Source organism: Glycine soja, chromosome 9, assembly GCF_004193775.1.
Source record: "Glycine soja cultivar W05 chromosome 9, ASM419377v2, whole genome shotgun sequence".
In the NCBI taxonomy this organism is placed as follows: Eukaryota; Viridiplantae; Streptophyta; class Magnoliopsida; order Fabales; family Fabaceae; genus Glycine; species Glycine soja.
Genome location: NC_041010.1, coordinates 46,790,256 through 46,806,538, shown reverse-complemented (window position 1 = coordinate 46,806,538; position 16,283 = coordinate 46,790,256). Strand labels below are relative to the sequence as shown.

Genomic DNA, 16,283 nt, shown 5'->3' with positions numbered 1-16,283 from the left:
TTCTTTTCTGCAAAAATGATGTATTTACCTACGGAATACATCCCATTGGAAGAACTTAAGAAGCATGTGAAACTGAATCAGATGTTGACCAAATTTTGATTTATTACTTCAGTGTGGTTTTAAACAAGAAATCATGAAAAGGTAAAAAAGAAAAATGGCAAGATAGATAAAAATAAAAGTATTTTTCTTTTGATGCTAAGACCTCAAACGAATCTTGAATATGTATGATTCGAAGTATATAGGCAATGGATGGATATTGTTCTTGCAGTTTGTTGCCCCGGGCATGTGGAAAATATTCATGCATCTTCCTCTGCTAAGTAGCTTTCCATTTAGTTATATAGAGTGAAACCATAGGACCCTTTGAACTTGTCCTCTGAGAATGATGGCTGGTTTTAATAAATGGATGCTCTAATTTCTTCAATTGTCTTGACAACTTCCTCCATGGAAGGCCTCGTGTCCGGCATCGCTGCCACGCATGCCATTGCCAGTTGCAGCATCTGCACAAGTTCATCTTCAATGTTTGGATACCTCATTAGCTCAAGATCAAACACTTCAGCAGTCCATTCCTCTCTAACAACAGATTGGACCCACTTTGGAAGATCAACCACTTCATCATGCCCTGAATACTGAACTGGTGTTTTGCCAGTCAGCATCTCAAGGAGGAGAACACCAAAGCTGTACACATCAGATTTTTTAGTGGACTTTCGTGATTCGATAACTTCAGGTGCTCCATAGCCTGGACTTCTGGAGGAGGCACAGAAATTTGTTAGGGGAGTTAGGCCAAAATCTGATATGCAGCCTTGGAGATCTATTGAGAGAATCACATTAGATGATTTTATATTGCCATGGACAAGTTTCCTTCCATTGGCTGAGTGGATATGAGCAATGCCCCTAGCAGCTCCGACCATGATCTTCAACCTTGTATCCCAATCTAGTGGAGCTCGTCCAGTTTCCGTTGTTCCTGCCATCATGTTTCACATGTCATATTAAGAAAATGCCACAACAATGGCAATGCATTTAACCATTTCCAAGTTTACATAAAAATTATCTTAAAACACCTCCAATATAACAGTATAAAACTATCATTTTGTATCTTGTAAAGTGTAAATCCAATATGAAACTAGATGTCAAGCATACAACATCAATGTTTTGATAGTTATATTGATGTCATATACTCTCTTCGTCCTAAATTATAAGATTCTTTTTAGAGATTCTTTTTAGAAATTTGTTTGTTTCTTTTTATAAGATCTTTTTTTTAATTTTTAGATATATTAATTATTTTTTTCCGTGCATATCCTTACTTAATTATTTTCTCTCCAAACATTAATGAAAAATAATTAAGTGGATGAAGAGATAAAATAATAATAATTTTGGAATGATAATACAAATAATTAATAAATTTAATGTGATTAACTAAATTATTTTTTTCAAGGGATTTGAATTAATTGAAAGAATTAGGGATGGAATGAGTAGTAGTTTATGTTGTTCTGATATCTATAATAAGAAAAGAAAGCTATATGACATTGTCAGCCTTGAAACTTGAGTAATCAGGGAAAAGCTCAAAGAGTAATTACCATGCAATAGCTTGGAAAAACTGCCGGCTGTTGAGTAGTCATAAACCATTAGTTTTTCATCTTTGGAATAGTAGTAAGCACGAAGGGGAATCACATTTTGATGATGATCAAGTCTCTGGACAATCTCCATTTGCTGTTCAAACTCTTTTTTCCCCATTGCCACTTCTCTTAACCTCTTCACAACCACTGTTGTTCCATCCTCCAAGATGGCTTTGTATGTTGTTCCACAACTTCCCTTCCCAAGAACTTCAGCTGAAGCTCTTAACATGTCCTCCAGATCAAAATTATAAGAACAACCCTCAAAGAATACAAGCTTGTTTTGCTCAGATTCTTGCACACCACTCCCAAAGTCCTGCTTAAGCTTCTGACCTTTCTCTGCAGGTGCTACATTTTGTTCACCAACTTTTTTCTTGAAACAGAAGAACACTACCAAAAGACCTGGAAGAAACAGCAATGTGACACCCCCCAAAACAATTGCTATTTTTGCTCCCTCGCTCATTTTCCTGTTTGATAGATCACTTGGTCTCTCTGAGACTGTTAGTGGAGACAATGTGGTATTAGGGGAAACTGAAGAACATTGTTTCAAAGGTGCTCCACATAACATCAAATTACCTCTAAATGAGGAGGCATGGAACTTATGGAGACCTGAAGGAATAGAGCCATTCAAGTAGTTGAAGCTCAAATCCAAATCCTTAAGGCTAGGAAGGTTAACATCAGGAATAGGTCCTGTGAGAGAGTTTTTTCGGAGGTTAAGTCCTATCAAATGTGTCAAGTTTTGGATTGAGGCTGGAATTTGTCCTGTGAAAGAGTTATGGGACAAATCAAGAAAGATAAGCCGCGGTGGCAGAGAATCAGGAATTTCACCTGAGAAGTTGTTGTGTTGGAGATATACAAAGCGCAGAGAAGGAAGGGAAAGTAGGTCAGTTGGAAGGTTCCCCCTCAAGCTGTTGGACCTAAGACTGAGACTAATGAGGCCATTAAGCTTACCAAGTGTGTTTGGTGGGAGAGAACCGCGCAATCCGACACCTGGAAGCCTCACAGAAAGAACATGGGAACCATCATGACTGCATGTAACTCCCACCCATGAAGTGCAGATTGAGGTACTAGAGTTCCAATTGACTTTTGGACCATGATGAAGTGCAGCAGCAAAATCAAGGAGGGCTTGCTTTTCTGAATGTAGATTAGCTTTAGTGTGAGGAAACACAAGCAGGAGTAGGAAAATTGGTATTGTGGTAAAGTAGGACTGTAGTAGCATGATCAAGTTTTACTGTTGAATCAAGGTGCTGGAACTCGTTGTCTGGTTTCAATGATTCCACTTGTTTCCCTAGTAATTGAGATTTCAAATTATTGCACACTAATCAGACAGAACAATTGTAACCAACAACCAAGCATGCAATGCAACAAAACAGTTAGTTTATCAGTCCCTTAGCTAAGCTGTACTATAATTTCATTCATTAAAAGAATATTCTCCTTGGATTCACTATAAAGTGGAACTAGTTATGCCCTTTAGAATTTTCATATGCTTTCATTTTGCTTGATAAAAATTCTTCTCTCTAAGCCAAAAAGAATGTTAATTTTAGTTTATGTGAAGCCAAAAACCTTGAGAATTTTAGTTTTATGCCACATGTTAGTTTCTTTAAGATGTGCAAAAAACATGAACTCACTAAAAAGTATAAATGAAGATTGAAAAAGAAGAAAAACATGCAAAAATAAATGCAAGAATTGAGAGATGAAAGAAAACCTTGAAACCAGGAGAAAGGGAAAGCAAGTTGGAAGTGGAAGCCACAATAGGGAGGGTTGAGAAGTGCAAGTTATGCAAAATGTATAAATGTGATTTTGGTAAAGAAAAAGTTTTTCTTAAAGCAGATTTTGTTTGGTAATTGGCTGTGGTAACGGCCAAGAGGAAGCAAAAACAAGCTTTAACGGCATAGCTTCAGGAACACGCCAGAATCCACACACACACACACACACACAAAACCAGAGAGACATAGAGATACTGTACTATATTAGCTATCATACAATGCTATATTACCGTGTAGAGATTTTACTTTTGGTTTTCCTGTTTATGATTTGGGAGGCACACATTCAACGTTCAAGTATCAGCTTCAGCTTGAAGCCTTCTTCCTCATGAAGCCAAACTTGCAGAGTGTAATAGATTATTACAAGTGATTTTTAAAGTAATAATGTACACCTAACTGTATTATCATTTTATTATTAAATAATTTATGGGAGTTTATTTTAACTTAATTAGTAGTATTGAGATTGAATCTTAATTTACACGTTAGAGAAAGAACTTTGTTACTCGTAAACATTCTACTCAATTCGATTAGGATGGTCTACTGTATAAACTTAATAAAACATATTTTTAGTTATATCTTATAAAAAAAATTAAGGGCTGAGATTCTCTACTGATAACGATTTATTTTAAACCGTAAAAGATGTGGTCTCGTGTTAGCTAAGTTGTAAGAGGATTTTTTTAAGGGTTAAGAGGAGTGAATTAGATCAAAGATTTATTTTTTTAAAATGTAAAGAAATTAATATTTGAACTGTTGGAATGAAACTTAATACTATTCTCACATGCCGATCTCGATGGAAGGAATGAGTTTCCTTCCCGTTTCCCATCTTCCTATGAATTGACCATTGCCTCATTTACAGTTATAAAATTTAATTTACCTCAATTCCTTGGACTTAGTTCTTGTTTCGGATCACGATTAGAGTGGTGCTTGAATCACTAACACAATCTATTTTTTGCCAATTTATTTTTTTGACTCGTCAATTTTTTAATTAGAAAATATTTATATTACTGTTAGACCACGTTTATTGCTATTGTGTACCTAAAACCTAAAATGGACATCTTGATCGTTAAATAAAGGGGCAAAATTAAAAGAGAGCTTTAGACACACATAAAAAGGTACACAGATATTAAGAAATAGTACTATTTACACTTCCTATTCAAACTATGCGAAGCTGTTAATGTGATTAATTTTGAATGCTACTTGTATGCGTGAATTATAAAGAAGGGTGTCACAACGGACAACAGTTTCCACACACACAGAGACTTTGCGTCTGGCTTCTGTTGTGACTTTGAATAAATAGGGTTGTCTTTCTCTTTTATGGGGCCTTAGAAGCCAACTTGTGAATTAAATGAAGGGTTTGGAAGGGCTTGTGCATGGGAATGAAAATGGCAATATGGCATGGTGCTTGTGACAAAGGGCATCCAGAAATAGAATCATTGGCATTGATGTGGTGTGTAGCATTGCATTCTTGAAGTGAAAATGATGTGTGGAATGCTGATTGTCTTGTCTTGTCCCTCCCTAGACCCAAAGGACCACAACTAAAACTAAAGTATGAGCCTGCAAACCATGTGTTTCAAATTTTTGTGGGTCCAATCTCGTCTCCGTTGGGAAAGGCATATTTACCCTTACGTTATTTATTAGATGTTTGGATTCATTTAAAAAGGTACACTCAAAAGAAGCATTGAAATTGTTGTTCCGCATTAAAGATGTAAATTTTATTGAGTATGGCCTTTAAGCCCTACTATTTAACAAAAAAAAATATTGAGTATATAAATAAAATTAATATAGAAATAAATAAGACACATTATAAAAAAAAGAAAGATACACGTAGTACCTCTAATTATTGTTTCTTGCACCCCATTGCATTCTAGAAATTCCAATTCGAAATGTAAAATTGCACTGTGGATTAAACTTTTCAAAATATAATGGAACATGTTTTATAAATTAATGATCAATGCACGATTTGAACATCTGACTATTAACGTGACGCCCTCAATCATCTTAGTTAATTATGTTATAAAATAATTAAAGTCATTACATATAACATTAAAATTTCTAATGTATATTTAATACACATGTAAATTTACATAATAAATTTTGTGACAATTAATTTTGATCTAATAATTAATTTGTTTACATATATCATTTTTTTATGAAACCTATGATTTTTATTTAAAATTTATATATGTAAAAAAAATACATTATTAGATCAAAATTAATTGTAATAAGGCCAAAATTTTAAATAATGTATTTTGATCTTATTACAATTAATTTTGATCTAATAATGTATTTTTTACATATATGAATTTTAAATAAAAATCATAGGTTTCATAAAAAATTATATATGTAAATAAATAAATTATTAGATCAAGATTAATTGTCACAAAATTTATTATGTAAATTTATATGTGCATTAAATATACATTAGAAATTTTATTGTAATATATAGGGACATGAATTATTTTATAATATAATTGACATATTAGCTTGGTTGGTTAGAACGTCGTTCTAATAACCTGAAACTCTCTGCACATATGGATTATCTGTTACGGATTCGTTTACAGATTACGTAAACATACGAATTATGAATCCATAAATTTACGGATTACGAATCCGTATCAATTTTATAGAAGAATAATATTGGAATTGTTCATTTTGTGTTAGGTGTACCAACAATTTGACTAGTGCGCAAAACAATTGCCACTTTTGAGCGATTTGAACCTTGTTAAGAAACTCTAACAAATTCCATTTTCTTTATAGTTTCCTATTTATTTTTCACACCCCATTCTTTTTTTTTAATTTCCAAAATACCCTTGTTTCCTCTCACCTTCACTGGCCACTTTTTTGCAGACTTTATGAAAATTAGTTTTTGTAACGTAGTTATGTTGTGTTACAAGAACTAATTTTCGTAGTGAAAATTTTTAATCATGGAAATTAATATCTGTAAAATGTACCAGAACATAACTACATTACAGAATTATAAAAAAAAATACAAACAAATAGACGGGCAACGCATAGAGCAAAATGGGGAGGTGTGAATCGATCAAAGAAGCCTCATTAGTATCACAAGTCCAGCTTAAACCTGTTTTGCGAACTCATTGGGTGTTGACATTTTTTCCCCACTCGTTACTTGCAAAAATGACTATTTTGATTATATTTATTTTACTATAATGTAAAACTGTTTAAATTATTTAATGTAATTCCAATAAAAAATAAATAAACACTTCTAATTATTTTTAAAGATTTTATCAAAACTTGACTATTGTACATGCCTTAAGTAAAGAGCACAAAAATGTAGAAATGCAACTCAACTCAACTATAGTGTTCATTGCCAAGGGGAAAATAACACTCAATCATAGTGTTTGCATATGACATCACATTCCATTCATCTCTATGAAGTATTACATTTTCCTTTTGACAAACGCATACATGGTATGCAACTCACTCATTTATGAAAATTCTCATTCTCCCAAAGAAAGTTGGACCTCTTTCATGTAATTTTTTCCTGCATTGTTTGTATAGGTTTAATATTAAAGTTGAATTCACTGATTTCTCAGCAGATTGCAGAAAACATATGAATGCATCTTCACTTCTTTACCTTGGAGCTATATAAGTTGAAACATCCCATCCTTTCAAAAAATTGAGATAATAATTAGAACATAAAATAGCATGTTACAAATGCACTAGGCAGAACATCTATAGATATTGTTATAAGAGGCCAAAAGGTTCAGGAAGGTGCTCAAATCCATTATCAAATATGGGGCCTTGATCACACTTATCATCAGCACCATGCAGCCAGTTTGTGTTCTTCAAATCTTCTTTAAACAACAGTGCATCGTAACGAGAACTCTCATAGATGTCCACTTCACTCAGTTTTGCAGAATAATGTCTTTCATCTGCATCTCTTCCTTTCATCATCATATTCCTATCAATACCATTTCCCACATCAAAATTGGCTCCATTTTTACTGCTTATCATGCTTCCATTCATGTCAACAGATGCTGGAGCACTTGAAACTCGATGAGACTTGGTAGTGGAAGTTCTAATACTCTGAGGAAAGAGTGTGGTGCTTGTTAGTGAACGAATATTTCCTGAGCTGTTCCTTATATCCTGATAAATGAAAAAGCACAGAGAATCAGGTTTGAGTTGACAGCACAAACTTGCTAGAAGCATGCATCTTCTCAAAGTTAGCTCCAGCAACCAAATAAATGCTTATAACTTTGATCCTGCTTGGATGAATTTCTCTATAAGAACTTTTAGAGAAAGAAAATAAGAAGGTAAAATGAATTTAGCTTCTTGCATAAGCTAAAATCAACGTATGCACTTTTATAGAAACTCTATGAAAGCTAAAGTGCGTAAGTTGATTTTAACTTATGGAGAAATTCAATGCATTTTCCCTTCTTATTTTCTTCTCCTGTAAGTGTTTACGGAGGAGTTTATCCAAACAGATCCAAATGTCTAATAGCATAACTTTGCTCAAAGATAAATGAACTATCTTGACAAAAATATAATAAGAAATGTCCAATTCATAAAGTATCACAAGGTGAATGAAGATTCATGGCATTGATGCCAAGGGTCGCTGTATCATTTGGGGCATGACTTTCATTCAAAGTGAAAGTAGTTTGGTAGTATAAAGCTGCAACTTAATATCTATTATGAATTTATGATCATGAAAAAAATGTGAAACAGTTGAATGTTGATGGCTCTAATCAGTAAACTTTGATTGTTAACCCTGCAGAACTGAGAGTAGAATATACAAACCATGTGCTTAATAGCCATATCCAAGGATTTCTTTGAGATAGTCCTCCCAAATCCAGTGTTGTCAGGGGCAGTAGATGAGGACCTAACAGATTTCCTTGCAGCAACCTCAGGAGCATGTGAGACTTTTCTAGGCTCAGGAGCATCAACATGATGGCCATTGGAATAGCCACGGGTTTTTGCTGCAGGTTCTGTCACTCTCCCCCTACTAACAATAGGAGATGAATGTCTCCTTGGCATAGTAACTGGGGAGGCTTGAGTTTCAGAACTATTTGTCTTCATAGTGACACCGCCAGGACGCGACCGGCCTGCAGAAACTGGCCTATCAGGCAATGTTGTTCTAAGGTTTGGTGGTGTTTCTAGGGGGAAATCAGGTGGAACAATTGGCTGAGGTGGAGGCCTAACTCGCGGGCTTGGTGAGCTTGGCCTTGATGCAGGTGCTGAATTGCGTCCATTTGATGAAACACGACCTGCTGAAGTTAAAGAACCTATTGTAGGGGAAGGTGATGGAGATAAAGATGGCATTGAGCTCCTACGTGTGGGAGTAGAAGGCCGAGACAGTGATCGAGTTGATGAAGCAGATGGAGAATGCAAGTTTGCAGGAATGTGAGGCCTAGAACTAGGAGTCGATGGTCTTGAGCCTTGTGATGATGGTCTATTCCTTTCAGCAGTGGAGCTGGTGGAAACTGGACGCGGTTTGGAGGGTGTTGAGGACCGTGATGCTGTGGGGCGAGAGGAGGGAGTGGAAGGCCTTGCTGAAGATGAAGAGCGAGTTATGGGGGAAGATGGTCTAATGTAAGATGAAACTGAGGCTGAACTTGTGTTGAGGATTGAAGATGAGTGCCTGTTTGAAGAATAGGAGCTGTACTGTGAGTGTGAAGTTGAGATGGAAGAGCGAGTTACTGAACTGCTTCTTGCTGGTCTAGAGGCGGGATTGTTGTTCTCTGATTGTGAGACTGCAAGCTGATAGAAACATGATTAACAAGTTAAAACTTAATAGCATCTAGCTAACCATTTTCAACTGGTCAGTATATTATAAAGTAGTTCTCCAAGTTTCTGTAAGTTGAAACAATAACAGCGGCAACCAAGCCTTATTGCATTAGGTGGAGTCAGCAACATGGAACAAATAATGTCTACAGACAAACTCACAGAAACTATGGTTTAAGATCCTGTTTGGATAAACATTTTCATAAGCACTTATAGGAGAATAAAATAAATTGAGCTTCTCCGATAAGCTAAAATTAACTTATGCACTTTAGCTTTTGTAGAAGTTAGATGAAAGAACTTTCACAAAAATTAAGTGCATTTGTTGATATTATTAGCTTACAAGAGAAACTCATTATTTCACCTTCTTGTAATCTTATTTTATCCGATAAGTGTTTATGGAAAGATTTATTCAAAGAGGACCTAAATCCTCGTTTCAGCTCACAGAAAGTGTGAGTTGAAACAAAGATTTGAATAAGCACTTGGACTGCTGCTGAAAATGTACTACTCAGTTGTCATAAGCATATTGGTTAGAGAAGCTAACTTTGTAAACATCTAAATACCAAAAGCAAATACACATCCCATCACCTTATCCTTCACTAGAAGTTTATAGCTAATATCTCATCAATCCCCTTACTAACAAATCTGAAGGCATGGATGTTGGTAACATATTTGGAATGAATTTGCAGAAATTTCATGTAGAAATTATGAGACGAACACACATACCCTTGAGGTCTTAGAGGTAGATGTTGATCTAGTCAAACTTCTCCTTGGAGGAGCTAAGGTTGTTTGGGATTCTCCTTCTGATGGAAAAACAGGGGTCCCCGGGGGAGTGAGAAGCCTAATAACACAAAACAATCATAATAATTACAAATTGGGCAACCAACAGTAATCTTAATTTACTTAATTCTGGGTGTATGTATGTAATAATTCAAAAAGCTGAATAAACACTAACCCACCCAGCAACTAAAAAACATTGTAATCTGAATTTAACTGATATGGTTATGAATTCCATCAAAGTATACCAAGATATTTTGAGAAGTAGAAAAATTTTCAGCAATTGATCCCTGATCTATGAATAATCTGAAACAACATAAAACTGCCAATAAAGCACATAGATTTCCCGGCCACTGAATGTGATTTCTTATTGAGTCTACAAACAAAAGAGATCATGACAAATTTGAATAGCATACCAGTCATAATCATGCTTCCCTCCTTCTGTAGATGATAACAGATCATCAATTCCACTTTTAACCGGTTTTGCTGTTCCAACTGAGAGCCTCCCCAGTTTCACCGAAACTAAATCCACAAAAACAAACCATCATCACACACATAATACAAAACATAGAGATCACCTAATATATATATATATATATATATATGGTCAAGAGGCTAGACTCTCATAATACAAATTGGAAATTAACCATAAATCCATCAGAACTTTCATAATCATGCAATTCCTTCACAAATGGCAATTATCTATAATAATCATTTAACAACATTATCATCATCATCATACTTTTTAACCATTACAAAACATTATTTTCATTTCCACTAACCAGGCAATGTTTTTGTTTCTTATTATTAGAAACTAGTATAAAAAAAAGTGTTGGGAGATATTAAGAATCGAGAGAAGAAAAAAAAAAGGTGGAGCAAGCAAGCACCATCTGAAGAGTCATCAGAAGAAGCAGCAAGAGAGAGGGAGCGACGGTTGTTGGAGAAAAGATCAAGGTTGTCATCGCGGTAGTTGTTGTTGTTGGCCACCCCATTAAAGCTATGCCCTCTACGGTGATGGTTGAGGGATCCCAATAGATACTCCCTCGCATTCCTACCACTCATCATTCTCAACAAGATCTAAAACAACTGCATCACACAACAAAACTCACTCATGTTTCATGTTCCATGTTCCATGTTTAGATCTATCTCTTGCTTTTGTTCCATGTCTCAACACAACACTTGGGTTGTTGTGTGTTAAGATTGGATGGGGTGGTGTCAGAGAGAACTAAAAAAATCACACACACCCACATGGCTTCTTTCTCTGCCCCACTTTCCCTCCTTCTTCCTTCTTCTCCTTCTCCATAATACTAATACTAATATTTCATTCGTCAAAAATCCAACACCAAAGATCTCATCTTTGTTTGAGAGACACACTTGCTATTTACAAAGTGAAAATATTAATAATGCCCCATCCGCACATGGCATGGGATCGAGGTTCCCTTGTCCCTTGTGTTGTGCTGCTTTTGTGGACTTCTCGTGCTCCCTTCCTTAACCCTTTATTATTTATTTGTTTATTTACTTACATTTTACTATTCACTTCTACTTCTAGTTTAGCTTGCATTGGTGATTGGTGCAGGAGAATCTTGTTATGCAACGCCAACAACATTGACATTTCATGTTACCGCTACACAACAGCACGTGAGTTCCACTGTTATTGCAATTGCATCTCATCCTTGGATATATTCAGACTCTTTTTTCTAACTCATTTAAGGTTTTTATGTAAAAATCATTGGAAAAATATGTCATGGTCTAGGATATAGCCACATAGGCTATGAGACAAATTGTAATGTTACATTATTAATCATATGATGCTTTATCCAGTCGGTTAATATTTATAAGATTTAAGTTTAAAGTCGGTTAATATTTATAAGATTTAAATTTAAAATAATACTTATTTTTGTAAAGACTCAATCTTTTGATTAATTATTTTTATACTATAAATACTCCTAATTTAAATAAGAGAGAATACATTGATAAATAGTTAAAAAAGAGAGAAGTATTAATTACAAGAATAAGTTTGAAAAAAATTACAAATTTATTGTTATAAATTAAATTAATTATTTTTTTAATTTTAATGAATTAAATAATTGAATTTGATATATAAGAACAGAGGAAGCAGTATTTGCTGTTGCTCTTAAATATTACATCTGTTCTTATTCAATTCATACTCTTTAAATTTTTTAGTTAATTTAATTATTATAAGCAAATTTTAACTATTAGATAATTTAAGAAAGTTAGTATAAGCAAATTTTAACTATTTTTGTTTTATTTAATGAAGTTAATTAATTTTTTTAAATGTGAAATTAAATTTTGTTGTTTATAAATGAGAGCGAAGAGAGTAGGATTTCATTTAGAGAAAAAAATAAAGATATATATTAAGATTAAGACATTTTAGTTAAGTTTTAATTTTTTTTACCCGTTGAAAAACTCTTTTGATTATTCGATAAATAAATTTATTTTAATAACTTTTAATGCTTTTTGAAGTAATATTTTTTTAAACATTAACTTATAATTTTTAACTTTTTATATTTTTTCTCCTTTTATCATTAATATATTTTTCAAATTTTTTATTTATCTTTTTAAATAAATAATAATTTTTATTATTTTTCAGTTACTTTAATAATTAGTTTTATCGAATATTTATAATTTAATAAACTAGGTTTTTGAGCTAAAAAAAATCATTATTATTTAATCATAGGTGTTTGTGCATAAATTAAACTTTAAACTGAAATTATGTTAAAGTAAATGGAGGTATTTGTTTTACCTAGCTTGTGGGAAATAATTCATTTATGTAGAAAATTCCACACGTTGCCTATACGGCTATACGTGATTAGATGAGTTGTTGAGGAGTGAAGCATTGATTTATTAAAAAAATTAATATGTTATTGGTACGCTAACTGTGTGATACGACATGCAATCAATTGATAATTTATTCATCATTGATTAATGCAGAAAGGTGTGAATTTATTTATTTATTTTTGGTACATAAAAGGTGTGAAATTCATACACATAAGAATATTAACAGAAGTGTTACCTTTTCCTCAGGAAACTTGTGTCTTAGGCTATCTTGGAAGTTAGAAAGGTTGTGTAGCGCCCGTGAGAGAAAAAAAGAGAGGAGACTTTTAAGGTTGTGTTGTTATTTTTAATATTTTAAACCATTTTGGTGTCAAGGAATTGACCCACTTTCAGTTCCAATGGCATTCTGTTGCTATTATTTTGTGGGTTAAACTTAATTGCTTGAGAAGGTTGCTAATATAAATCGCATCCGCAAAAGGTGAAGTACTCAACCACTTTAATATTATATGCATTCAATTATTGTAAAATAATCACATTTTTGGTTTTCGCTTGCATGATGATAATTCAGAGACAACAGAGTAAGTGAGATGAAGTCTTTAATTCTTTCACTGGAATATCATTTTTAAGGTGCATTTTTGAGAGACGTTGCAACTACCGTTAGCTCCAACCTAATCTTCTTTTTTGTCCTTTTATGACAAATGCCAACGAGTAGTTTCAATTTTAATGACGAGTTTTTAAATACTACTATATCAAAGGGAGTATGTAGGTTTTAAGGAGAAGAAAAATAGAAATGAGTTAGGAGAGAAATGTTTAAAGTTAATTGATTGGATAATATTGAATTGAAGGAAAGACAAAGCAATTTGGGTGTTTTTAGTCCATTAAAACTTAATCCTTCCGCAAAGAAAATATGTTTTTTTTAAATATTATTTTTTTTTTAATTTCAAACCCATGGATGATAAAAAAATATTGTATATAAAATTTATTTATTTTTATTCATTTTAATAAATAAAATACTTATTATTTCGATCCATCTAAATTATACATTTTTACTATATTTTTCTTTTTTTTTCATATTTCTTCCCCTTAACTAAACACTGTAAGAAATTGGATCTAGTCGTAAATAATATCTTTCTAAAGAAAGATAAAAGTTCGAGTAACCAAATGATATTTGCGGGTTTTTTAAGAATTAAACTTGAATATAAAAATAAGTCGAGAGAGAAAAAAAAAGCATATATATATATAGTTGGAATAAAAGATTTTAGAAAAAAAACAGTTAATTTAATAAACAAAAGATAGATATGTGATTGCAACTAATTATATTTATCTAAATGTATTTTATTAATTACCTTCTTAATTATTAAAATATTTTTTAAAAAAAATATAAAAGATGGTATTCTTTTTAAAGAAATAATCATTGCCCTTACAAGGGTAATGATTAACCACACCGAACTTAAATCAATGGCAAAGATTTTTTATGGACGAAGCATTAATTATTCCTGGACCAGGTTAGAATTTGTATTGAAGAACTAAACTACTACAAAACGGACCTTAATCGTGAATTTTTCATCCTTTAATTTAGCATCCATGTGAACTTTCTAGTAAAACACTAATTTAAAAAAGCCATCATGATTCATGAATGTCGTTTTCGGACTAAGCGGTCCTTCGCTTCTGTTTAGCGTCGCGTGTCATTACAAACTTAAATATTTAATAATTTTAATTCTAGTTTTGCTATCTATTATTTGAAGGATAATAATTAAGGAATTAAAATTCTAAGTTAGTTTAAAAAAAAGCAATAAAATTTTCACTTAATAATAAAAAATGTGTACGGACCATATCGGTGTGAAATAGAAACGAGGTCCAATGGGGGAACAGAAAGAGAAAATGACATGGTTAGGGTAAGTTGGAATAAGCAGTGCATATTAATAGCTAGCAAAGTGATTGATCCGCAAAAAATGGATTGAAAATGATATCAGAACAAACCAAGATATGAATGATGATATGATGGATATTGTATTTATTCATTTATTCAGCACACATGAGCTATATAGCTACATGGACTCCCCAAGACAATGCATTGCAGAGTTGCACGGTCTCAGTGATTGCGATCGAATCTTGACCCTCCCCATGCATCTGCACCGTTTTTGGCTCATTTTAATTTTACTTGTTTCTCAACATTTTTCCACTCAATATAGAAAATTATGTGACTACACTGCGAGTGCGATTTCATAATGAAATGCTGTTGTCACCAATGGAGGTTGATTTAACAAAAGAAACTAGTCTTCCATGACATAGTGAATTACAGAGTTTGAATCATGGTAGATTTTAAAATTTTATATTGTGAAAGCAATATATTTATATACATAAATTTGTAGAGAGTAATACTCATAGATTGATTTTTTACGTTCAAATTTTTTATTCTAATAATTAATTTAATATTATAAAATAATTATATTAATTATTTATTTTTAGTGAGTTAACGCACTATAAGAAAATAAATTATGGTTCTCGATAGATCAAACAGTCATCTATAATTTCTCTTCTCCTCATACGAAGAGTTATGAATATCTCAGAATAAAAAGACTTTTATTAAGAAGAACCATAATATCATTGTTTGTGATCATGATGGATAATAAATCTATAAATTTTGATGAGTTATCCTAGATTATAAATCTGTAAATTTTTAGCTTCTACATAAAAAAAAATTAAAGATTAAAGATATTTCAACATTTTATTTTATGCTACATTTTAAATTGTGATAGCAATTTATAATTATATATCCATGTATATTTCATCGAAAAAACATTTCAAGTTTGTGAGAGCAATTAGAAATCCAATATGTAGATTTTTCATTAGTTTGAATTTCTGTTGAGAGATGTGTGCTCGACTATTCTTGGAACAAGATGGAGAAATATTTGTAAAAAAAAAAAAAACTAAACTTGGTATTGTGAAATTGAGACCAAGACAAAGTAAAACAACAAGGAAACAATTATAATGGTACCACATGCAGGACCAGCGCATCACTCATTATAAGACATCCATTATTTTTTCTTCTCTGTTTATTGAGGTAAAAAAAAAATCAAGAATAGAAGAGGAGTACATTTAAAAAAACGACAAAAGCATTAAATTTTGTTTTGTCAGCAACAAAAACATTAATTAAGAGCCTTTGCCGAGGAATACTTATGGGGTGATTTAGATAACGTTGAACAGTCGAATTTTGAGCACTCTTCACTACTTTGTGCTCCAACATAGCAATCCCTTTAAAATTTAAATGACGTTGAAGAAGAGGGGATATTTTTTACATGCTAACTGTTACAATTTTCTATGTTTCCGTGACTGTTTATTATCATACTGAATTTGTCATCACTCATCACGTGTGGTTCCTTTGAAGCAAAGAGATGCAAGTGTGTAGAGAGGATATGCCACGTAAAAGTGGACTTTCCATGATCCATGTTGTGTGTGGCTGGACAATCATGGTCTGGGGGCAGACGAGGGGAACATTATATTTAATTAGTTGGTTAATTTTTGTTATAACTTTCATAACAGAAATAACTGTTTTTTTTAGAGTCTATGGGTATAAATATAGTGTATTTATCAACTC

At 32.7% G+C, this 16,283-nt stretch overlaps 2 protein-coding genes across 2 annotated transcripts; both read right to left on the bottom strand.

Annotated features, from left to right (window-relative positions):
- Positions 1-84: 84 nt before the first annotated feature.
- Positions 85-3,541, bottom strand: LOC114425306 (probable inactive receptor kinase At5g58300). The gene is made up of 3 exons (XM_028392188.1): positions 3,316-3,541; positions 1,575-2,898; positions 85-961 (listed from the first exon to the last, which is right to left on the bottom strand). The coding sequence occupies exons 2-3, from the start codon at positions 2,827-2,829 to the stop codon at positions 393-395; spliced, it is 1,824 nt and encodes a 607-aa protein (XP_028247989.1). The 5' UTR covers positions 2,830-2,898; positions 3,316-3,541; the 3' UTR covers positions 85-392.
- Positions 3,542-6,677: 3,136 nt separating this feature from the next.
- Positions 6,678-11,358, bottom strand: LOC114425303 (mucin-5AC-like). The gene is made up of 5 exons (XM_028392174.1): positions 10,777-11,358; positions 10,306-10,411; positions 9,839-9,953; positions 8,132-9,091; positions 6,678-7,480 (listed from the first exon to the last, which is right to left on the bottom strand). The coding sequence occupies exons 1-5, from the start codon at positions 10,952-10,954 to the stop codon at positions 7,079-7,081; spliced, it is 1,761 nt and encodes a 586-aa protein (XP_028247975.1). The 5' UTR covers positions 10,955-11,358; the 3' UTR covers positions 6,678-7,078.
- Positions 11,359-16,283: the final 4,925 nt, after the last annotated feature.

Bases quoted from the DNA above. Each gene is read 5' to 3' on its own strand.
- LOC114425306 (XM_028392188.1), bottom strand. From the start codon at position 2,829: ATGCTACTACAGTCCTACTTTACCACAATACCAATTTTCCTACTCCTG. The intron at 962-1,574 runs GTAATTACTCTT...ACATGATGGCAG, and splicing joins TTTTTCCAAGCTATTGCATG to GAACAACGGAAACTGGACGA.
- LOC114425303 (XM_028392174.1), bottom strand. From the start codon at position 10,954: ATGATGAGTGGTAGGAATGCGAGGGAGTATCTATTGGGATCCCTCAAC. The intron at 10,412-10,776 runs GTGCTTGCTTGC...TTGTGGATTTAG, and splicing joins TTCTGATGACTCTTCAGATG to TTTCGGTGAAACTGGGGAGG. The intron at 9,954-10,305 runs GTATGCTATTCA...TTGTGTTATTAG, and splicing joins GGGAAGCATGATTATGACTG to GCTTCTCACTCCCCCGGGGA.